The 24,075-nt window shown below is 38.4% G+C and overlaps 1 protein-coding gene across 1 annotated transcript; it reads right to left on the bottom strand.

Annotated features, from left to right (window-relative positions):
• Positions 1-2,388: 2,388 nt before the first annotated feature.
• LOC131231578 (cullin-1-like) lies at positions 2,389-18,670 on the bottom strand. Its single transcript, XM_058227828.1, has 19 exons — positions 18,582-18,670; positions 17,306-17,437; positions 17,103-17,202; positions 13,633-13,818; positions 13,086-13,133; positions 12,795-13,001; positions 12,637-12,714; positions 12,198-12,287; positions 12,001-12,081; positions 11,689-11,748; positions 6,950-7,072; positions 6,713-6,865; positions 6,393-6,448; positions 5,733-5,853; positions 5,457-5,618; positions 4,961-5,104; positions 4,645-4,863; positions 3,127-3,294; positions 2,389-2,810 (listed from the first exon to the last, which is right to left on the bottom strand). Exons 2-19 carry the CDS (start codon positions 17,434-17,436, stop codon positions 2,709-2,711), a joined length of 2,229 nt encoding a protein of 742 aa, XP_058083811.1. The 5' UTR covers position 17,437; positions 18,582-18,670; the 3' UTR covers positions 2,389-2,708.
• Between the last annotated feature and the right edge of the window lie 5,405 nt (positions 18,671-24,075).

Here is a 24,075-nt window from a genome sequence, read left to right as displayed (position 1 = left end):
CATTCTAACCTTAATCGCAATTAGGAGGCCTTTTATACACTCCCATACAAGATTAGGAAATAAAATCCGCACTTACACACTATGTTGGTCGAACTAAAATGATTCGACTCACACACATCCAGTCAAACCGAAAACATGCAAAAGTGGACAGCATAAAACCAAAGAATCCACCCCTTATTTAGTTGAACTGAAGACAACACTAGTCAAATCGAGATAGGGACTTGATTGAACGAGGAATAGAGACCTGCGAGTGGTCCGGAGCATATTATGTTATTTCTTTCACAATCAATTAGACTTTACAGAGAGTCTAACTAACTCGACTCGAGTGGTCTGTTGGCTTCGAGTGGAGTATCGAGTGGTTTGTTGGCTTCGAGTGGAATGATGTAGGACTCTCGGAATGGATGAAGCCCTCGTTCATGCAGAAGGGATTGAGTCGCATAGTTTTGACCATTATGGTTGTTGGAGTAGAGCATTCAGTGAGGGCCATCTCTGCAAGTAAAAATAGATCATACTCTTGTCGGTTGATTCTTTGGCTTGTGCATTTAAGTAGTCTACTTGCTCCATTCACAAATAAACGGAATATTGGGGAAGGGAAATGCATCACGGCTCACTTGACTTTGATTTTTTATGTGTTTCAAGGTGTTACGTGTTTGTACAAGAGCAGTTGTGGACGAAGCTAGAAAAGAAGGCTATCAGGTGCATCTTTGTCAGGTACAATGAGTAAAAGGAAGGTTGGAGGTGTGTGGATCCTACCACCAAGAAAGCGTATATCTCTCGGCGCATTGTATTTGACTATGCCTCATCATGGTGGTCTACTAGAAAGTAGTACTATTAGATACAAAATTCTTAAACACAACGATGCGAGTGTTGTTCCCAGGACACCTTCCGCATTCGATCTCCTCCCCTTCCAAGATGTTTTCATGATCTACCTGAAAGTGTTCTTGCTTCTATCATAAGCTCGGTTAGTCTTTGTTTCTGGTGTTTAAGTCACCTTTCAATGGCTCCCTTAATGTATGTGCCAGGAAGTTTCTGAAGAAGCGGGCTACTCCCCAAAAATGCCACGCCCGTTTTGGAACCATGCATGTGTGGCTTGGATGGCTATCATGATCAACAAACTCGACTAAATCATATGATCTTTAATTGTAATTCGAAGCACCTTGTGCGTCTAAGGATCGTCTAGGCCAAAATAGCAGTCAAATGCGGCTTCTCTCAAGGGCAACCAGCCAGTAAGTAGAGATATGGTGAGAAGGGACAGCCTTGTTGCAGACCTTTGTTTGGTTCCTTTTTTGAACCCCGGTACTAAAAAAGATCTAATAAGTGTTCCGCCCGGTAAAAGGTAGACTCTAAAAGAGGCTTCTTCAACTTCAATAGAACAATATACGGTGGAGCCATGGCGAAAACAATATCAGCAGCACTCACTCCGGCTCATCCTAGCATTCCTATGGTCAGCTTAGGTTCCCCCACTTCAAGAAGGCAACTGGAGTGCTTTCATTAAATAATGCATGTGGGCTGAGCCATTCTCATCCTGACGTGTTGGCCCGGGCTTCTCTACACTAGATTAAAGGCACTTGATCAACACCACCCACTAGCAGTTGCCCACAAGTGGGCCCCACAGGAGAGAAAACTAACATTGTGAACTGCATTATGAGTGGACCGACCTAATTTTTGGGCAGTGTTATCTCTGGAGAGATCCACCTGATGAATGACTTGAATGTCACAATCGTAAGCCACAATACCAATGTAACATGTGTGAGTTTAGTAAAATGAATTTTTCCTAAAAATTCAATTCGATAAAATAGTAAATGGAAAAAAGTGGTTTTGAATGACTCTATCCACTTTGGATTCACACTTCAAAGGGGCACCCTAATACACTCTAGATGTATCGAATGCCCGATTTGATTTCTGAAAAGGAAATCATACCTCTTCAATTATTCATTCCTTCAGCCAAATAGCTATACAAAATCAACATGAGAGACTTCATCCATTCAATAATTCATTCATTCAGCAAAATATAACAATACAAAATCTGCATAAGAGACTTGACCTGCAAGCAAACAGTCCAACTAAATCCTCTAATCTAATACTTGTTGAAAATGAGCAAAAATCGCATTCTAAACTGAATGGACACAAACACATTAAAAAATAGGGTTGCATTTGACACTGAAACACACCCTACAATAGATAAAGATCTTATGTTGCACTCGATTTGTACACACAGCATGATGGGTGGAATCCAATGTGGATGGATCACCACCAACATATCTCATGGATTGATCAATCCTACACATCCATGAACTGATCATAAGGCATAACATGTGTAGATGATGCAGTTGGCCATCAATTTGAGAAGCTAATGTTAATAAGCTCAAACAAGCAATCGCAGAGAAATAATGCATTTGAAGGGTTCGCACTTTTATAGGAAAACAAGCAATTTGGAATAATGGCCGGGATTTAAGCCTCAAACAATGTATAGTTTGCAGAACCAATATGCATTAATGCGTGTATTTCTCAGTTTTTTATTTCCATTTTTTAGTTAATGCCACTTGTATTTACAGCAGTGCATCTACCCAGCGTATTAGCTGGTCCTCCATGTATTTTGTAGTCTAGTATTGCTAGTTTTGTACAAAATCACTATGTACACTTATGTGGAGCCCATTTTGGATATACCCAGATAATATGGACCATGCTTTTGCTGTCATGATAACAATTCAAGAGATGTATCTAATTGCATTAGGATTATCTTGCTCCCTCTCTAAGTAATCCCTGTGTATAAGAGCTTCGATCCGTCTCTTAACCAACTTAAAGTCGGGCTGCAAAATCAAACCAATCACCAACCATCAATGTTCAGATTTTGTCTATTGCCTGATGAGAAATGCAGCAAAAACCATGCATCATAAAAATTTTCCATCAAGCGGTGTCCCCACAATGCAAGAGTTGAGGTATTAATGATCTTCACCATTGATATGTTGAATGGACCATAGCTCAAAACTTGCAGTTATTTGCCTGTTTAACATTGAGTGTTGCTATTTTACTCTTTGAAACCATGATTGGTTGGAGAACATAGTCCAATTGCCTTGCATTTTGTAGGGAAAGAAAAAGAAAAGAACTGCAGTAATAGATATGTACCCTGAACATGTGGTCGATCTGTTTCATACATTCTGTGACGAGTTGCTGGAAGCTCAAGGCTTTTCTACTCTTCATAATACGGACAATAGCTGCATCAATCGTGCATTGTCGATCATTTTGAACAATTTCCATCGCCTTCTTCTTCTCATCCATGGGAGGAAGAGGAACCTGCACATTTTGAATGGAAATCATCACTCAAGCTCAAGCAAGTAATCAGATTAGGGGTCGTTTGGATGCCTGAAAATGGGGCAAGTTATAAATGATTTACACTCTGCGTTTGGATGACCTTTTTTCTCTGTAAATCATTTACAGGCTGTAAATGATTTAAAGCTTTTACCCCTATTTCATTTACAGGTAAAAAGGTGGCATTTCATTTACAGGCTCTCCATTTACAGCCTAATGGCTATAAGTGGATGGAAAGATTGGCTCTCCATTTACAGGGCTGAAACAATTTAAAGGCTATCCAAACACAGACAATCGTTTACCAGTAAATCATTTACAGATTTAAAGCCAAACATCTGTAAATCATTTACCATTTAAACCATTTACAGGCATCCAAACGACCCCTTAAGATCATGTTTTAGAGCTTTGCTAAAACCAAAGATGCATGGATATAATGAATTAAATGGATGGATAAAAGAACTTAGCCAAGTTTTTCAAAGTCAACCATTTGTTGCTAACATTGTGGACCAACCTGATTTTTTGCAATGCCATCTACATAGTCATATCAACCTGATGGACGGATTAGATACCACACTTGTAAGCCACATTGCTTGTAGTAGAATATAGAAGGGTGGCCTTACAAACACTAGCAGACCGCCTTTTCTAGTACTTCAATAACACGGTTTAGTGAATTAATTAGTACCACATATCAACTTGCATAAGATTTTGGATGCTTGACAGAACAAAATTTCTAAAATTCAATTCAATAAATAGTAAATTTCAGAGTGTGTTAGACTTCTCTTCATAGTGAGAGGCTACTCTCCTGGATTGCAATTACTATCATTTCATGCCAGATATAAAACGCATGGAATTGCAATTTGGATTTGTTCACCATTATGAAATGAAATGTTTTTATACCAAACACAACCTACAACCCAAAAAGATAAACCAGTTTAAATCAAATTTGATGGAATTGCCACTTTTGTGACAAGATACTAAGGCTCCTTTGGATGTCCAACGGAAATGGATTGAAAAGTTCAGTTCGACAAAGAGTAAATGAATAAAGTGGAGCTAGAGGCACTAGACCCAACTTTGTGGTTTCAATCACCACTAGTCCAACTGGAATTGCACGGAATTGAAATTAGGTGTCTGACTGTCATTATGAACTCAACTGGTGCCACCCAACTTTGGCCATTTCCTCTATAATGAATTAAATGAATAGATATTCAATTCATCGGAGCATCCAAACATGCAAATCAAAATGAATAGAAATTCAATTTAACAGAGAATCCAAACATGCACTAAAAGTTAAACAGTACAAGAACCAAATCCAAAGGGAACAGAAGGATTTCAAACCTTGATCTTCCTCTTCTTGTCAGTAAACATAGAATTGACTTCAAAGGTGTCGCTTTTGGAGACGGTTTTGTTATTCGGCTTTTTGTTTAGAATCTTATATCCTGCACATGACAGCGAATGCAACAATCTAGTCACAATTGCATCAGTCAGATTTAGCTGTAAGGCAATCTCTTGGTAACTCAATTTTTCCGAAGCATTGAAGAGTAACAAAGTCACAGCCTGTATATAGCATAAACCATAAAATGTGCAAGTTAGCATTCTACCAACGTTCTGTGCCCCCGAGTAGATTAAACAGATGTTTGGACACATTGCACACCTGACGGGTAGTTACAACTAGCTCGATCGGTTTTGGTTTGAACCTGCCAGTTAAGACGCAGGTACCGAGTGAGGAGATCCACATCAGCTTTCGGTTCTTTGCTTTACTTTGATAGTACTTCATAAAAACCTCAACACCACTTATCTGCAAGTAAAAGAGACATGATATATTAGGGATTCACAGTAGGGTTAAAATTAAAAGTTTAGGAATGGTAAGTGCATGCGATATATGGGCCACATCCCAAAGATTGAACAGGTTGGACAGTCCAAGCCACTTGATTTGAAAGAAAAGAAAACTACCCATCTTTGGATCCAGTCAATCTATGAGGACCTTGTGACCGGACCAACTTGTGGGCTGTGGACCATGTGTTGTGGAGACAGCCAGATGATTTGTCTGGAACTAGTATTCAAGAACGTGTGCTTAAGTTGCATGCAAGTAGCATTCCTAAAATTTACAACATTTACAACGAGCATTGTGTGATAGGCTGGGTTCTTGCCATCTCTGATGGAGGGTTGAGATCAGATGACTTGTCCATGGGCCAGAAATCAGAAGTCAGAACAGTGACAGCCAAGTCAATTCCTGCATTTTCATGTGGGTTCTCCTGAAGATAACTCTCAAAATTCTGTTGATTCTCCCTCACTAATGTCAAATCCATAACCTGAATTGCCAGAAAAACATGAAAGAACAACCCCAAGAAATCGATTAGAGAAAGAAGAAGAAAACACATGCACACATGCAACTAGCTCAGGCAAGTAGTTAGTAAATGACAAACCATTCCTTCCATCTTCGAGGTAAGTTGGCCAGTCCATTGTTGCTTCAGCTTAGTTAAAAGGCTTCGTTCATGGTCAACATTTGTGCTCCTATCAAACAACAGCCTACAAGCAAGCTTTCTCCTGCAATGAAGCCATCATGATTATCTAGTTTGATAGGAATTATTTATAGACAAGCAAATTTGATAACTTACAGTCCCATCATTATGGTTTGTTTGGTTGCTTAAATAAAATGAATTCAATATCTCAAAGTCATTTTCAATGAAGTGACCTACATAGAATGAACCCCAATCCACTCAAAACAAGGGATTAGCCCCCAAATTGCCTTCACGGTCATTTCCAGTCCAGCCTAAATCATTTGGAATTGCAACTATGGGTTCAGTCATCACTGATGAATCAAAACGGTGCCACGCCCACCTGTGGTTATTCTACTTTATTCATTTTTCACCATTTTTTTAAAAAATAACACACACACCCCACACACTCACGCCGTAGTGGAATTTCACCACCTATGGGTACTCGAACCCTCAGCCAGGTGTTGAAACTCGTGAGAGTCTACCACCGAAGTAAGAGTACACATCCTTGTCAAAGCCGTAAAGCAAGCATATAGGTCAGCATGAGGTCCATACTAGTACAAAAGCCTGAAAATCCAAGAAGCTTGCCTGCATAATTCAGCAAAGATATCTTTGTCATGGATATAGGCAAGCACTCCCACAATCTGCAAAGTGTAATGGTTTCTTGAAATTTCAAAACAAAGTGAAAGAATCACTAAGGTATTTAACAAAAGCTAATGAGAAAAGATCAAATACAACATTGCATGCTACAACAGTATATATACCCTTTAAACTAAAGAATCTTTTTGAATTTAATTATAACGGGGAATCTTCTTTGAATTTAAAGGAGAGAAATCCCCGTTGCAGCTTACAATGTCATATGTGATCATTTCTCAATGACATTATGTTATGAAAATGTGAATACTAACCTTGTCAAGCATCTCATCAACAGCATCATCACTTAGCTTCTCAGTTACACCACCCTTCTTAAGAGTATTGTCAACACAAATCAATAGTAACTCTGGAGGTGGGTTGCCTGCAACATCCTTATTGCAGAATACTTCAAAAGATTCTTTGAGTGCCTTCAAAATGACCCACAACATGTAAGTAAACAGAAAAATAAAAAGAACAGAGAGAGAGAGAACTCTGAAAGCCCAAAAACTGACCTTGTGGAAGAGAGCATGGTTCATAAAATTATTTTTCACGTAGCCCATGTACCTGTTGTGAAGTGTAATAAGGTCTCTTACGAAAACTTGATCTCGTGATTCGATGGTGTCTATATTCTCCGTCTGTGAAAAATGCTTCATGGTTAGTTGGGTGCTCTAGAAAACCCATCAAAGGCTGTGATTCAATGCCTATTACATTGAACTGAAACAATTAGTTTACATGACCCAATTACAATTATCTTAGTATTCATATCAACAGTACTACTCAGGAATGCAATTACTCATTGGACATTTTCTCTCCCACTGAAAAACTTAAAGCAACTCAATTTGATGGTGAAAAGAAACCCTGAGAATGATCAGTGCTAATTTTATGCGGAAGATAGATAGCAAACTTGATAGTAAAATAAGCAACAGAATTTCTCACAAAGAAATTAGAGACGTTAAGTCCCCATTATATAGGTACAAATAACTCTAATAAACCTGCTACTTGCATTTTTGGTTTGCCGGTTAGAATGTGAATAGAGTTAACACTGTCATATCAGAATAGATAGAGCAGCTTCCTTTCCTTGAAACCATGAGTGGTTCATTTATTTTCTGTTTTACCTTTATTTTGTTCACCAGGGATGTGCTTGGATGTATTGCTAAAATAATTTTGTATTTTTTTAATTGTAGTATATTTTATTTTCATGTTTCTAAATTTTGCAAAGTTTTACAAATGAATATTTTAGTTCATGATATAACACTCTTTGCAAATAAGACTGAAAATTCCTTTGCCATATAGTCGGCTCCAACCTTTGTTGATTGGTGAAGCAATGTTACCATCTCTAATAAAAGTAAATCTTGAGAGTTTACAAGCACATGGCCATGGCAGGACCCACATGATAAATGGTCTAGAATGATGATTAAATCCATTTTCCTACAAACATGGACCATCCATTTTCTTAACAATTGATTGGATGGTAAGGATGGTTCGATCAAAGCGATTCTTGAGGAACATGGGCAATCAAAAGTGGGGCCCCGCATGATGAACTACCTTGACTCCACCATACTTTAGTTGCATGTGTCTCAAGAAAAAAAAAAATCACTTTGATTAGATCATTTTGAGGGAAGCTCCAATGTTTGAAGAGCACTATAAGCTATAGTGCTCCTAGTTGCATTTGGACATTTACACAGTCTGATTAATTGATCCAGACTGTTCATTAGGTCGAATACTTTTTATGGGCCACAATGCAAACATCACGTGATTTGACCAATACTAACCATTGATCAATGGCCTTTATATGGATGGTAATGATCATTTATACAAAAACAAGCCCATCAATAATTTGATCATCTACTTGTTAGGGACCATCATGGATATCAATTGTATTGAATACCCCCAATGTAAGGGTTCCTCCTCATATATATATTGAAGTAGTCGGCTCTTTACAAGGCAATTACAGGGAATCAAACTAAACTAGGAAACTATAATCAACCTATTAATTACAGAATATTTACATATTACCAAAATCATGCAATAATTATAGAGACTCAATTGCATTGAATACCCCCAATGTAAGGGTTCCTCCTCATATATATATATTGAAGCAATCGGCTCTTTACAAGGCAATTACAGGGAATCAAACTAAACTAGGAAACTATAATCAACCTATTAATTAGAGAATATTTACATATTACCAAAATCATGCCATAATTATAGAGACTAGTTATGGCTAAATATATCCGACTGACAATGGATAGCTTATGATTCTAAAGAGCCACTTTTGTTGGGCAACCATAAGCATCTCATCCACGACTTGGAAAAAAGGATGGCTATAGAAAATAAGTCTGAACTGAGGATGTATTTGATATTCCGATCTATGCTTTTTTTCTTAGTAGCCCATGAAAGCATTCTCTACTTTGAAGTGCTCTGGGAGCATTGGAGCATTTCTCCATTCTAACATTCTAAAAAATGGCTAGGAAATTAATGATTTATGTTAATTGTATGCATCAGTTTGGTGTGGGTCCCATTATAGGCTGCATGTGTCTAAACTCTCAAGAATTACTTTGATAGGATAATGCTAACATCAAATCTAGTCTTTGTCACTGATTTGTCCAACTGAGCCGATATTGAAAATCAATGGTCCAACTAGACCGATCTCAAAGACAAATGGGCTGATCTAGATGATTCTAAAGATGAACAGTCTGATTAGACTGATATTGAAGATGAATTGTCCAACAGTTCAAAATTGAAGATCAATGGTCCGATTGTGCTAAATTTAGTGGTGAATAGTCAAATTGGGCCAATTCTAAAAATCAAGGCCTAGTTAGATTGATATCGAAGAGGAATGGTCCAGTCTGGATGACAATAAAGACGAATGATTCAATTGGTTGGATATCAAAGATGAACAGTGGGATCAGTTCAAAATTGAAGATCAACAATCTGATTGGACAGATATTGAATATGAACAACCTGATTATGCTAGGATTGGAGATGAATGGTTAGATTGGGCTAATATTGAAAATCAACGGCCCGATTGGATTGATGTTGATTATCAATGGTCTAGTATTAAAGATGAACATTATGATTAGGTCCATTCATATTCAATATAAGATCATGTATCATCAATACTATCGTAATCAAATGATTGATCGTCATCCAATTGATCAATTCAGCACAATCAAATTATTCTTCTTCACTATCAGTCCAATCAGACCATTGATCTTCACTATTGGCTCAATCAGATCATTCATCTTTGATATCAACCCAATTGGACCATGCCTCATTACTATTGTTTAAACCAAACCGGGGCCAATTAGATAATTCATCTCCAATTTCAACACAATCAAACCATTTATTGTCTTCAATTTGGGACAGATCAAACAGTTCATCTTTAATACCAGTCCAATTGAATTGTTGAACATTGGTATGGTCCGAACTAAGCGATTCGGCTTCAATACCGGTCTGATTAGGCCATTGATTTTCCATATCAGCACTATTTGACCGCTCATCTCCAATATCAACCCAATCAGACTGTTGATCTTCAATTTTAGAGTGATTGGCTGTTTTTCTCTGATATCAGTTCGATTGGAGATTTCATCTTTAATAATGTTCAAATCGGGCCATTCAAGTTCAACAACAGTCCAGCTGAGCCATTGATTTTCAATATTGACAAAATTTTGTACCACTCACCCCCAATTCCGGCACAATTGCTGCGTTCATAATCAATATTTGTCCAATTGGACCAGATAAGACCATTCAACTTTAGTAATGTTCAGATAGGGCAACTTAGCTTCGTCATCAGATCAATCAGGCTGTTGATTTTGGTATCAACTCGATTTGATCATTCATCTTTAGATTTAGCACAGTCAAACTGTTCATCTCTAATATTGGTTCCATTGGACTGTTGATCTTCAATTTTGGACTAAGTGAACTGTTCATCTTTAATATTGGTCCAATCAGAGGAATCTTTAGTATTATTCAAATCGGCCCATTCACATTTGACATTGGTCCAACTAGGCCATTGATTTTCGTTATTAATCCAATTTGACATTCACCAATTTCAACACAATTGGACCATTCGTTGATCCAATCAGACTATAAATCTACAATTCCGTACTTATCAGACCGTTTATTTTCAATAATGATCCAATCAGACTATAAATCTACAATTCCATACTTATCAGACCGTTTATTTTCAATATTGATCCAATCAGACTATACATCTTCAATTTTCTATTGATCGAACTGTTCATCTTTAGTGTCGTTCAAAATGGGCCTTTCAGCTTTTGAAGTCACTCCAATCGGGTTGTTGATTTTCAAGATATTGGACCATGAGACTGCATTGTAGAAATTGTATTATGTGTATTTTATTGAGAATGATAGGAATAAACAACTCTACATAATTATCCTATACTCTAATACAATACTAGCTCAATCAGACTAAACAATAACAAAGACTAGACCAGCAATCCTGTTGCCCAACTATGATTACTAATCAAGAGTGTGGCCCATATGCACTAATTTCACAAGAAAAGATAATTTATATGATTAGACGTTAAAAATATCACAGATTAATCAAATCTTACAATGGGATATTAAAAAAATATTTTGATGTAACCAAACCTTATATCATGATGCTCAATACAGTTTCCCACACCTTATATCATGATTCTCAATTATGATATAGTGAGAAGCAAGGGCTGCATTTGGCTTGCCCATGAGAAAAGTAATTCGCAATATTTAGGGTTTGTGCTCCTACAGGAACAACTTCCAGAAATCATGAAATGATACTTGTGTGAATAGAAAAAAGTTGTTTATTTCTCATCCAACACAAAAAGAGCCCCATTTCACAATTTTTGGAATTCTAATAATATGTGTACATATTCCAAAAATAAGAAATTATTTCACCAGTCCAGAAGCGGCCATGAACCAAAAACAGCCTAAGCCCATATCAAATGGAAGGGGGGCACAGTTGTGGAACCATTATGCTTTTCCAACGATGACATTTTTCCCAAAACTCTTTGGCCAACTAGCATTGGTTCTAAGGGTTTTGCTTGAGATGAAAAACAATATTCTAATAAAAGAAAATAAGTACATGTTATTTCTTCAGCTCCATATTCTGATAAAAGAAAAATCATATTCTATTCAATAAGTTTGTAAGCAATTACTAACCTAGCTTCTAAATTTGAAATTCACTGTAACAAGATGACCCATTTGGGTGAACTGAAAACTGTATACAGCATATTGGAAAACAAACCTTTTGGCTCATTGCATCATCTGCACATTTGACCAAGGCCAGACCTTCTTCAGTTACATGCTGCATTAGATGAAAACACTTAATAAAATTAAAACAAAGATTACGAAAAATGAGATTTGCACCCAGCATGATTGGTGGCAGCACCCACCCTTTGAACTTAAGGTAATAAAGAGTACAAACTTTGTACTGTTGTATTACAAAAAGTAGACATCAAGGATGGAGGGTGTAAATGGCGGCCCTCAAAAGAAAAGAATTATTTTAAATAAGCCACAAGTAATCTTTTTCTTTTTTTTTGCAAGAATCATTTCATACCTTTTTATATATCTCCGATGCTAGCTCCAGGCCTCCGGTTATCTTAGAAAAGATATTATACACCCTTGAAAGATGCTCCACCTAGGATGAAGCAAGCATAAAATCATCTATATTATATCGAATTCGATGGAAACACATGTGCATTAATTCCCTTCGCTAAATAATCCGTAGACATGATATAAATCACACATCCATACCTTGTCATCTCGAAGCAATACATGCAATCCTGTATGTTCGTTTTCAAGTAGTTGGCTCATATACATGAATAGCATCTCATGTTGCACTCTCTGTAAATAGATACCAGAAACCATAACAAATAATATTAGAAACAGTATGAAAATATACAGTTATTAAATTCAACAAAATACAAGTAGAGAAATTCATACAACGTAGGCACCATCTGGATGCGTGACTGAAATTGATTGAAACTATTAGTTCAATATATAGATGAAATGACCAAATATTAGTTCACTCCGTATTCTAACGAGGTAAAAGCCTTCATATCCTATTTTTATTCCTTCCGCGACCAAGTCCATAATTTCAATTTCATGATATTTGGTGCAACAAAACACACCCTAAATGAATCGTTGTAATTGAATTTGACAGTGCATCCGAGCCCATTCTAATGTAGAATACCTCCAACAGCTTCGGCTCACTGCTTGAATGTAGGCAACAAAAGGCCATATCCTTCTCTCTTTTCAAGCACCTCTCAACCTGAAATTTACAAAACAAAAGGCTCAATACAACCCATAAGTCCACTTATTTAGATGGCTAGGTTTAAAGTAGGCACCAACCATCATAATGTATTGGAGGCACGAATCCTCATCAAAATGCTTTGAAGCCTTTTGGGCATAGTAATTAGCTGTACTATCGAGCATGGGCGCCTCAAAGTCATTCTCGTATAATTCCATACGTCCACCCTTCCCAACTTCTATGAAAACATCCACAATGCTCTTTATTAAGGCCCGATCGATCTGCTCTCCTTCACGCTCTTTATCAATCTAAAAAAACCAGTTTCCATTTAACTATTTTGTATTTGGATGAAAGGCCATATATGACCACGAAGAAATGAAAATGATGCGTACCAAATCAAGCACCACATCTTTAATTCTACCATTTACCTTGACGTAGACCTGAAACTCAATAACATGGAAATTGAATTATCTAATATAATAAAGAAGAACAAAATATGGGAGAAGTGATTAGAGAAGACTCATATATGGGGCCGAATTCTGAGGATCCAATCCATTGAGCTGGTGGTCCCCAGCATGGAATTGCTCTGAAAATCAGATAGATTGGATCCTAACCCTTCTATTGTTGGACTCGTTTTCTTTTGAATGTGGGCCACTGCTGCATTTTATCCTCAGATGTCTATTTCTAGGCCATTGATCAAAGGGTTAAAAAACAATATGGAAAAATTTCCAGGCATCCCCTGTATCAACAGCGTGGCTGGTCAGATAAATGGCTTGGATATCGAAACATGGTTTCATTTGTGCGCTGCCCATCACATCAGAGGACCTACAATTCATCTTGAACTAGCTATTCCAATTCCATTCGATACTGTATTCGAAAACAAACTAAATAGCGATAGAGAAAATGTACAGTTTTGGAGAAAGGTACAGATAGAATTACCATGTAATAGAAGCATAGTCGGCCCAATTCTTTAAGTGGGGGGAGGGAAAGATGGCATGTGTAATAGAGATCAAGATAACTAAAGAATTCATAGAGATATCCGATGTAAACTTTGTGATTTCTCCACCTTCGCACAAGTTCTCTCAACAAAGACAAGTATTGCTTCTCTTTCAATGAGACTAATACCTGATAATACAAAAAGAAGAAAATGTTCTTACAATAAGATTCATTTGTTGTCAATGTCTTAAATCTGTCTGTAACAAGGTCTGTAGATGGCATCGACAGACCACTCGATTCTATCGAGCAGCTGTCAATGCCATCAACAACTCACACAATCCCATCAAGAAACACCGGAAAATTCCTTGTTAATTGCTACATAGTTTTGGAGATGCTATTCGATGGCATCGAAGGAGGTTTCTATGGCTGTCAATGCCATCGAAGGCACGTGTAGAACTACATAAGTGCGCGATTTGTTTCCTATTCTGGTTGTGGTAGTATATACATTGGGTTTAATCGGGATTAGGGTAGATTAAGGGCTTTCCAAGATGTTCTTAAGGGTTCAAGAGGAAAGCTAGGGTTTTCAAGGAGGTTTCTGGGGTTGTTCGGATCGGTAAGTCCATCCATCTCTTGTAATATTGCTTTCATAGTGGATTTCTTGTTGCTTTGTGCCGTGGTTTTTTTCTCGTGGGGGTTTTGCCATGTAAAACTTACGTGTTCTCTCTTTTTCTTTTCTTTTTTTTAACACACACACACACACACACACACCACCACACGCACACACACCACCACACACTCACGCTCTCTTTTTTTGAATTTTGTTTGATTTCTTCTTGTTTGATTGATTCAGGTTTGCTTCCGCGCAACCCCCAACAAGTGGTATCAAAGCTAATGTCGGGGCTTCAAGTTCTAATCTGAAACATGTCGACGAAAGGATCTAACGTGAACTATGAAACGGAGAAGTTCATCGGTGGAAATAATTTTGAACTATGGAATATGAAGATGAGAGGCTTTTTAATTTAACAAGTATTACAACATGCTCTCCTTGGTAAGGCAAAGTGTCCTAGATCTTTGACTGAGGAAGAGTGGGATGAACTTGATGAGAGGGCTACAACCCTGATCCAATTGTGTCTAGAGGACAATGTTCTATATAATGTCCTGGATCAAAAGACCACAGCAATGGTATGGATGAAGCTTGACAGTTTGTACATGAAAAAATCCTTGACCAGTCGTTTGTATCTTAAAAAATAATTCTACAATCTTAAGATGACAGAGGGATCTGATATCAACGAACACGAGCACTTTTAATTAATTGCTCTATAAATTAACAAATGTGGAAGTTAAGATCAAGCCTTAATTATGCTAAATTTGCTTCCATTGTCTTACGAAAATCTTGTAGACACTCTGATCCACGGTAGGGATACTATCGATATTGAAACTGTCGTCTCAGCCTTTCATTAGAAGCAGTTAAAGAAAGATAATGGCGAGGATACCTCTACAGATGCGATGGTTTCTAGGGGAAGAAATTTTGAACGGGAGAAGGGGAATTCTCGATTTAGATCCAAATCAAAAGGAAATGACAAAATGAAGTGTTGGAATTGTGCAATGAGAGGGCACATGAAAAAGGATTGTCAGAATCCTAAGGCTTAAAAGGGAGAAAAATTTGAAATTGCGATGAAGGAGGCTAATACAGCGCGATCTAGTGAGGAGGTAGATGGTGGTGATGTCTTGACCACATCTAAATCCGGTTACCTAAGTAACGACTGGATCTTGGATTTGGGAGCCTCATACCATATGACCTCTCAGCAAGAACGATGGTGGACAGGTTTTTATGGGCAAGGACATTACTTGTAAGGTGGTTGGTATCGGGTCGATGCACTTCGATGGGGTGGAATGTATCCAGACTAATGTGAGACAAGTTCATGACCTCATGAAGAATCTTCTCTCTCCTGGAGCACTAGAGGCACTTGGGTGTAGGTTTACTAGTTTTGATCGGGTCCTTAAAGATTCTAAAGGGACACTCGTAGTGATGAAAATGCAGAGGAACAACAATCTTTACAAGTTGATCGGGAATACCGTATCGGGTGGAGCTACAGCGTCCTTAGCGGAGTCTACATAAACATGTTTGTGGCATGCTCGTCTGGGCCATATGAGCGAGAGCAGTATGAAGTGCTTGAGGAAAGAGGCATGACTCTAGAAAATATCCACACAAGTGTGAATCTGGTTGAGATGCTTACGAAGGTAGTTCCTATAGATAAGTTCAAGTTCTGTGTGATTTCTCTGGGCTTGGCGAACGCTTAATGAAGACGGAGTGTGCATGAGAAGTGAGGATGAAGATATGATGGAAGGCAATTAGAGATGGTGATGGTAAAGGAGCAATTGAGTATGAAAATTAAAGACATAGTGGAGATTGTTATCAATGTCTTAAATTTGTCTGTAACAGGGCTTGTCGATGCCAATAGACCACTCGATTCCATCAAGGACTTGTCGATGCCATCAACAACTCACTCGATCCCATTGAGAAAAACCGGAAAAATCCTTGTTGATTGCTGGATAGTTTTGGAGATGCTACTCGATGGCATCAAAGGAGGCTTCGATGTCATCGACGGGTCGTGCGCGTAGAACTGTGTAAGTGCATGATGTGTTTCATATTCCAGTTGTAGTATTATATATATTGGGTGTAATCGGGATTCGGATAGATTAAGGGCTTTCTAGGACATTTCTAAGGGTTCAAGAGCAAAGCTAGGGTTTTCAAGGAGGTTTCTGGGGTTGTTCAGATTAGTAAGTCCATCCATCTCTTGTAATATTGCTTTCATAGCCATGAGGGTTTTTCCACGTTAAACTTGCGTGCTCTGTGTGTTTTGCTTTCGTTTAATTTCATCTTGTTAGATTGAATTCGGGTTTGCTTCCGCATGACCCCCAACATCATTGCTACAGAAAGTTAGGTGCATTTGAATGCTTAGATGGTTAGTATTGCAACAAATCAATTAATAAAAGATGAAATGTCTAGAGTGGGCAAATTTCATTTTACTTCCCTTTCATGAGTAATGCCCCGAATGCAATTCCAAAGCGTTTCAAATTGAACTGGAAATGATCATGATGTTCGATGTATCCTCTTTGATGAATTGAGTTATAAAAAAAAAAATAAAATCATTTCACTTGAACATCCAAACACATCCAAGATGACAAAAGACCGGTTTTTGCAAGGCTAAAGATACTTGCTGCTGAGTTGTTGCCTATGAATCCAACATGATGTATGGATGCATTATTGAAGTGAATTGTGAGAAACTTCCTTACAGTTCATACTGAGGGACTCAAATCCAAGTCATGACTACTCTATTTTCAAGTTGGACTTGTTATGAATGCAAATTGCAATTCGATTGACCTGATTGCTTGCAATTCGATTTTACAGCACGTCCAAACACGGCCTAGAACTAATAACAAAATGAAAGGAGGCAGTTAGTCTTTCTCGCCTTCGAATTGATGTAGTCTCTAATTGATTGCCTGTATCTCTTGTAAAGTTCTTCTGAATGGCCATATGGGGGAAATTGGCCACAAAGATTGTAAATTGTTCTGTTTTGAAGGTCAAGGATCCACAACAAACACCATTGATTTGAGATATGGACATACATGATATTGGCGATCAGAAGCTGAAAACAGAGAAACAAAAGGATACGTATAGAGTTGGATGTGCTCAGCCAGGGTGAATGACAATTCAGGTTGGCCATCGAGAATGGCCTCTACCTTGTCAATTCCCTTCCTCATGAGGCTCCATCCTACTTCTAGCTCAATGGGTTCCTCCAGCATTCTGGTATATTAAAAAAGGAAACAAGAAGGTCTACATTACGGAGCTGTGCATTGACTACTAGAGCAGCCACCCAAATCCTGATGTGGCATGTGCGTACAAGATCTGGTCCATTCACCAATGGGTCCCAACATGTATGTGGCATGGCTTGAAAATTAGGCTGGTCAATCAATCGTCAGACAGGCGCACATGTATGATGAATGTGGATCATTTGGTCAGTTTTTAGTCCAACTGTCCATTATTTTCATTCACATACGCCCACCTGATAAGTGAATATAGTATAATTTGCAGGTGAGAAAGAACTGCTAGATTCAAATGTAATTGAAACAAAACTGCTAGATTCAAATGTAATTGAAACAAAATCACATGGTAAGGGTGCGTTTGGGTTCAATATCAGAATTGGAATGTATTATTGGCCTAATGGATACTAGAAAACATTATTAACTTCAGTCATTTCACTTAAATAAACTAACTCTTTTTCTGAGAGGGGAATGAGTTGGGATTGCGAAAGTGCATCCAAACACACAACATGAATGCGGGTTTGTCTCAAAATGAAGTTTAGGCATTAAACAGCCTCTTTGAGGGTGTGTCCAAACGGGCCCAAATGCAATAATCCTAAACCTCGTTTATAGGAATAATGGGCCTAAAGTAGAAAATACAATCTAAATTTTCTAAAGTGACAACATGGACGAACCAAGACTGGGGCCCCAGCTACTTAAAAATGCAATCTAAAATTAAAGAAAAATAGAAAACAAAAAAATCAGAACCGTTAAAGAAACCCAAGATTCTTTTGATTGAATTGCAGAGCCAAGAAATATAAAAGAAAAGGAGACCAACAGCTTTCACATGCCCTTTTGATAGAAACACCCTTCTCTTTCCGCATTTTAATTTTTTTTAAAATAGTACAAAACAGGGGGGAGAAAGGGTGAATTATTCAAAAGAAAGGGTGAAAGAGTGCCTTCTACTAAAACAACAAAACCCTAATTCCGTGAATTGAAGAAGATGCCAAAATGAGAAAATATATTCCAGAAAAGCCCATTGCATTCATCGATATGACAATGTGTTTTGAATCTCTGATGCCATAAGAAAAAAGAAGCAAAAAACAAAGAAAATATGAGATTGAGAGTGGGCATTTTGGTAAGTTTACCTGAAAATCGCAGTGGTTTTCTTCTTCCTTCGTTCTTTCTTCTTCCTCTCTGTTTCTCTCTTCTTGTAGCATGAAATGAAATTTCTACAGTGCCCTTAACTTTTATAGTTGTGGACCAGGGACCCGAATCTATGACTCATTTCCAACGGGTTTTTAACCTCGGCAGTTATTTCATACTCTAGCTGCGTATGACGCTTGATACGCAGGCACTTATAACTTGTTCAACTGAAAATTATTAAATCAAATTAAACCAACTAAATTGTGGAACCCACTGTAAATAAGTTACATTCTAAAAATTAGGATTTTTTAACAGTCCCAACTTCTGATTTGTGGACACTTGTTTTCTTAACTAAGACCGTTGGATACGTTTTTATTTTTAACCGTTCAATTGATGTCCAGAAATCTAATTTTTGGTAAATGAAATATCTCTCTGCTTTACATGTTGCTGGATTATCCATCGATCGTAACCGTCCAACTAGTGGGCCTCGTTATCGAAGCGGATGTTTCAAAATCAAGACTATATCCATAACTCAACTTTACTTTTCAGCACCTAATGTGGAACGTTAACAGTTTTTCTTTCCAACCGTCGATTTCCATCAATAGTGGGTCCGGCTAGATGGACAATCCTGATTGAAGGATAACCCTGCCACGTGTAATGTAGCGCTACGGCTCAGCCAAATTCCGGTTGTTTTGATTCTGTTGTAACTTGTATAGTCTCTTACAGCTACAGTAGCCGAGCCCTGTGGAGCCGACACGGACGATTCGGGCCGACACGGAATCAGCTTCCCGATTCGGATTCTCACTGCTAGTGCTAGATCCTGGGGTCAAAACTCGTCCAGATAAACAAGTCAGGTGGGCGGCACGAACTGGAACAACAGCGATCGAATGCCAACCATAGGATCGGGTGTGGGGCTACAATGCATGTGTATTTCATCAAACCCGTTCATCAGGTGTGGCTCAAAAGGACGAAGGGAAGATATAAAAATCGGCTCGATCTAAAACCAGGCGGTCCACACTACGTGAACTGATGTATAGCGAGTCGCGGGCACTTTCAGGTCCAAGATGGATCAGAGAAGGCCCGATAGAAGCGGAAGTCATGAAGACCGTCAAATCATTAAAACAAGTATATCTCACAAATTAGAATGAATTACTCGACATACCATATATGATTTTGGGGTAGGACAATATACTTTAGCCAACCAACCCAGCTGCCCATGCTTAATTTGCAAGATTCAATCATATCGGCGGTCGAATTTCATGTTTAATTCCGTTTTTACTATAAATAGTAAGTTTTAGTTTGATTATAATTCTTCATTTGTTGGGCTTTAAGAGTTGCGCCCGATATGAAAAGTATTTAGAAAAATTAGGAGAATATAATAGTTAAACCACATAGGACACTTACTATAAATAAAAGTTTTACTATTTATATTAAGTTAAAAATTTTAGGGAGTTTTAGTTATAGTTTAATTCCTAAACTCATTTAAGTCTTAGTATCCCTATTTAAATAATTGTAGACTCATTTCATTCATCTATCAAGCATTCAAGAAGTTTCTTTCATATATCTTAAAATTATATTTATTTCTTTTCCTCGTGGATTCGAAAAGTCTCTACGAGGAGTCCAGAGAAGCTCCATGGATTTGGAGTAGTTATCCTTGGGGAAGACAGTGATCGACATCATCACGTTCATCCCCTACGTAATTAACGTGTTGTAGACGTAATTTTACATTATTCGTACTGCTTTGGCTAATATGAGTCTTTTATCATGCTTATATTGTGGATGAATGGTAAAACTTAAGGTTATAAAATGTGTCAATGTCTTAAATTTATTTGTAACTAGGTTTGTTAATGTCATTGATATACCCTTTGATCCCATCGAGCAGTTGTCGATGCCATCAATAGATGCTCAATCCCATCGAAAAAGTTAGATGGGATTAACACCATTATTGCACAATAATTACATGTATGGAAATACCATGGTATTTTGCCCATCCAATCTAGGGTTATACACGAACTGAGTTAGCTTGGTTAGCTCGCTCAACTCATCTCGAAAAAGCTCGATTCGAAACTGAGTTCAAGCCGGGTCAAGCTGATTTTTTTAGCTCGAAAAAATTTTGAACTGAGTTCGAGCTTGCTCGAGCTCTACTCGACTCGAATCGAACCCAACTCAAATCAAACTCGGATTGAAGCGGTTCGGTGACTCAGTTACTTTGATATTGATGTTGCTAGGGGTGTACTCGAACCGAGCTATCTCAGTTAGCTCGCTTGACTTGACTCGAAAAAGCTCGATTCGACTCGGTTCAAAGCTGAGTTTGAGTCGAGTCAACCTGATTTTTTTTAGTTCGAAAATGAGTTCGAGTTGGCCCCAGCTCGACTCGACTCGGATCAAACCCAGCTCGAATCGAACTCGGATCGAAATAGTTTGGTGACTCGATTACTTTGATATTGATGTTGCTCACCAAGTGTTTGATGAAATGACTCAACGAAGTGTGGCTGGTGGCAAGGAAGGTATGTACATGAAACAAATACCTTTTTTTTCTTGATTTTTATGTTGCTTAGAAGGTGTTTGATAAAATACTTGTAAAACCACCTTTCAAGGACCTTATCTCACTCCTTTGAAATCTATTATGGAAAACATAGAAAAGCTTTTGATTCATTGCAGGGTGAATGAGAATCAATGACAACTAGTAGCTTGTTATTGTAGCAGATTTCCAGGAGTGAATGAGAGATTCCATGAGATATGACTATGGTTTGACCTTACAGGGTGGATAAGTCCTATCAGATAGCTCTGAAAATTTAAGATCAGAACAAGAAGCAGCTAGCCATAGCACCATCATCTCAGGCGATTCACAACTCCAGAAAACATACAGTGGAATTTTAAAGGTGCAGTCCAGGTGATTGTGGAAATACTGCATAGGCGAACTCGGCTCGATCTTGGCTCAAACTCGGCTCGAATTGGGCTGAGCTACTGACTGAACCAAGCCGAGCTAGCCAATCGGGCTCGAGGACCGAGCTGAGCCGAGTTCGAGCTAAGGTCAGGTAGTGACCAAGCCGAGTCAAGCTGAGGCCAGCTCGACTCGGTTCGACTCGATGTACACCCCTAGATGTTGTTCACCAAGTATTTGATGAAATGACTTAACGAAGTGTCGGCTGGTTGCAAGGAAGGTATGTTTCATCAAACAAATACTCTTTTTTCTTGATTTTGATGTTGCCTATAAGGTCTTTCATGAAATACCTATCAAACCATTGCTGGTGTTTTACATACAGTGATAATTTAAAGGTGCAGTCCATGTGTTTGTGAAAATGCCGCACAGGTGAACTCGGCTCGATCTTGGCTCGAACTCGACTCGAATTGGCCCGAGCTGCTGACTGAACGGAGCCGAGCTAGCCTGTAATGCCCTGAATTTTGCTATTTTGGCCCGAGCTGCTGACCGAACCGAGCCAAGCAGGCTCAATCTTTTTTTTTTTTCTTTTTATATCACTAGCCTACATTGTCACTTAATGACTCTTGACATTCAAAGTGAACCTATATGTGGGAGGTACCAATAAAGAACCGCGCAAATTCGATTACCCAACCGTATGAAACTAATGAATCTGTCTGATCACTTAAACCTCAAGTCTAGCCCCATTAATTGTTCATTTAAGGCCCAAATCTAACCGATATATCACTAATTAATCAAGACAACCATAACTAAATTAAAGATTTACCCAAAGCTAAGCCAATTATGGGCCGGATCTTAATTAACGAACCAAGTCAACCTATTTACTTATTTAACCTAAGAACCAACGGTTCAGGGTGATTACGACCGAATCACCATTTTCACTAATTTTGAATAAGCCACACTATGAACTTAGCTAATCCAGACCCTAACAACGGCGTCCAAGAAATCTCCCTACCTAATTCATTCAAAAAATGCACCAATTATCCAAGCATGCTCTATACCACTCGCTAGTAGGCCACTAGTTCCAAAATTATAAAATAATATCTGTTTCACTGGGCTTGACGTCTATCGCAGGTGTCGAGCTAAGATAGTGCCCAGAACTGGTCAACTTGGGCCCAAAAGAAAGTGCTTGAAATGCTCAACTCTCATAGTCATGAATCTGAAACTTAAGTAAAGAAGGCCCATCCACTTGTTCACGAAATTCTGACGTTCCGACCGTTAAATTGCGACCAAACTTGAGGTACGAGTCAAAGATATTCTTCACTCGTATCCGTATAGTCGTGTCTCCGATTGATCGCTGACGACCATCCATCGCAAGTAGGGTTCCTGCGGTTAATCAAGGCATCCAATCTCCTCCAAATTTGGACCGATCACTCATTTGGCGATGGGGCACCTGCCCCATGGCACAGATGGGTCATCGGGCCCTTAGAATAGCCCTATGGGCCAGGATTTAACCTACTAGGGGCATGCATGTTAGCAAAAGGACCCCCAAGGCCATTTAGATATGAATTACAGACTATTTAAGCTTAAAAATCACATTCCCTCACTCTCATACGAATTTTTTTGTTGCAAGGGAGAGAGGGAGTTGGGAGAATGGAAGAAGGAGCTCCTTGGGGGAGTTGATTTGAGGAAAATCTCCCTTGCCGCTACCCACAATGGACCCCTCAATTGCGCCCCACCATAGAGAGTGGCTCATCGGCGATAGAAAGGCAACCCTCCAGCCCTCTCCAAATTTCAACATTATAGAACTATTTGCATGCACCCTTACAAGCTAATTTCGTCGGCATGGGGCCTCTATTCGCTAACCCGCGGACCTGAAACCTTAGGAGCAGCACCACGAATTGATGGACTACTCCAAGGTATGGACCATTACCCTTAGGTTGCCAATTATCGAACTTATGTCGTGATTAATGATTTGTGTAGTGAATAAATGATTGCATGTTAACTAGTGCGTGCTCGTATGGCTCTTCACCTCTTATAAATTGTTAATCATGTGAAATGTATCTCGAACATTCAATTAGATGCTAGAATAAGTTGAAATTACAAATTTTGTTGCTCATGCTTCCTATTACTCACATGCCTATGCACTAAATATGCCTTACCTCACATGAATTGCTATGTTAGTTATAACGTGGCCTGCATGTTCGATGAAATGCCCAATAGAGTAGAAATTCCTGATTTGTTGCTTGTATCCATTCCTATAGATGCATAGTTGATTTATTAGTGTTATTGATTGACTGTGGTTATTTAGTAAATTGGGTTGGCCAGCAAAATAAGAAAGATTTGTAAGGGTAGCCCTATTGGATTGGCTGCCTTGGGCCAATTCGACTACTGTTTTAACATAGAGACAAATGTGTTTCATTTTGGGACTATCTTATTTAATAATAACAGAGAAGATAGAAGAACATTCTGAAAAGGCCGAGCTATATGTCCTAGAGAGGGGGTGAATAGGACTATGCCAAATTAAAACTTAATAGCAGAATTTAAATAAATTAAATAGGGATATCAATAGACAATCTCACAATACTGAATTTAAAGATAACCTCAAATGTACG

Source organism: Magnolia sinica, chromosome 17 (assembly GCF_029962835.1).
Source record: "Magnolia sinica isolate HGM2019 chromosome 17, MsV1, whole genome shotgun sequence".
Lineage (NCBI taxonomy): Eukaryota > Viridiplantae > Streptophyta > Magnoliopsida > Magnoliales > Magnoliaceae > Magnolia > Magnolia sinica.
The sequence above is the reverse complement of the archived record's forward strand: the minus strand, read 5'-3'. Positions and strand labels throughout refer to the sequence as shown.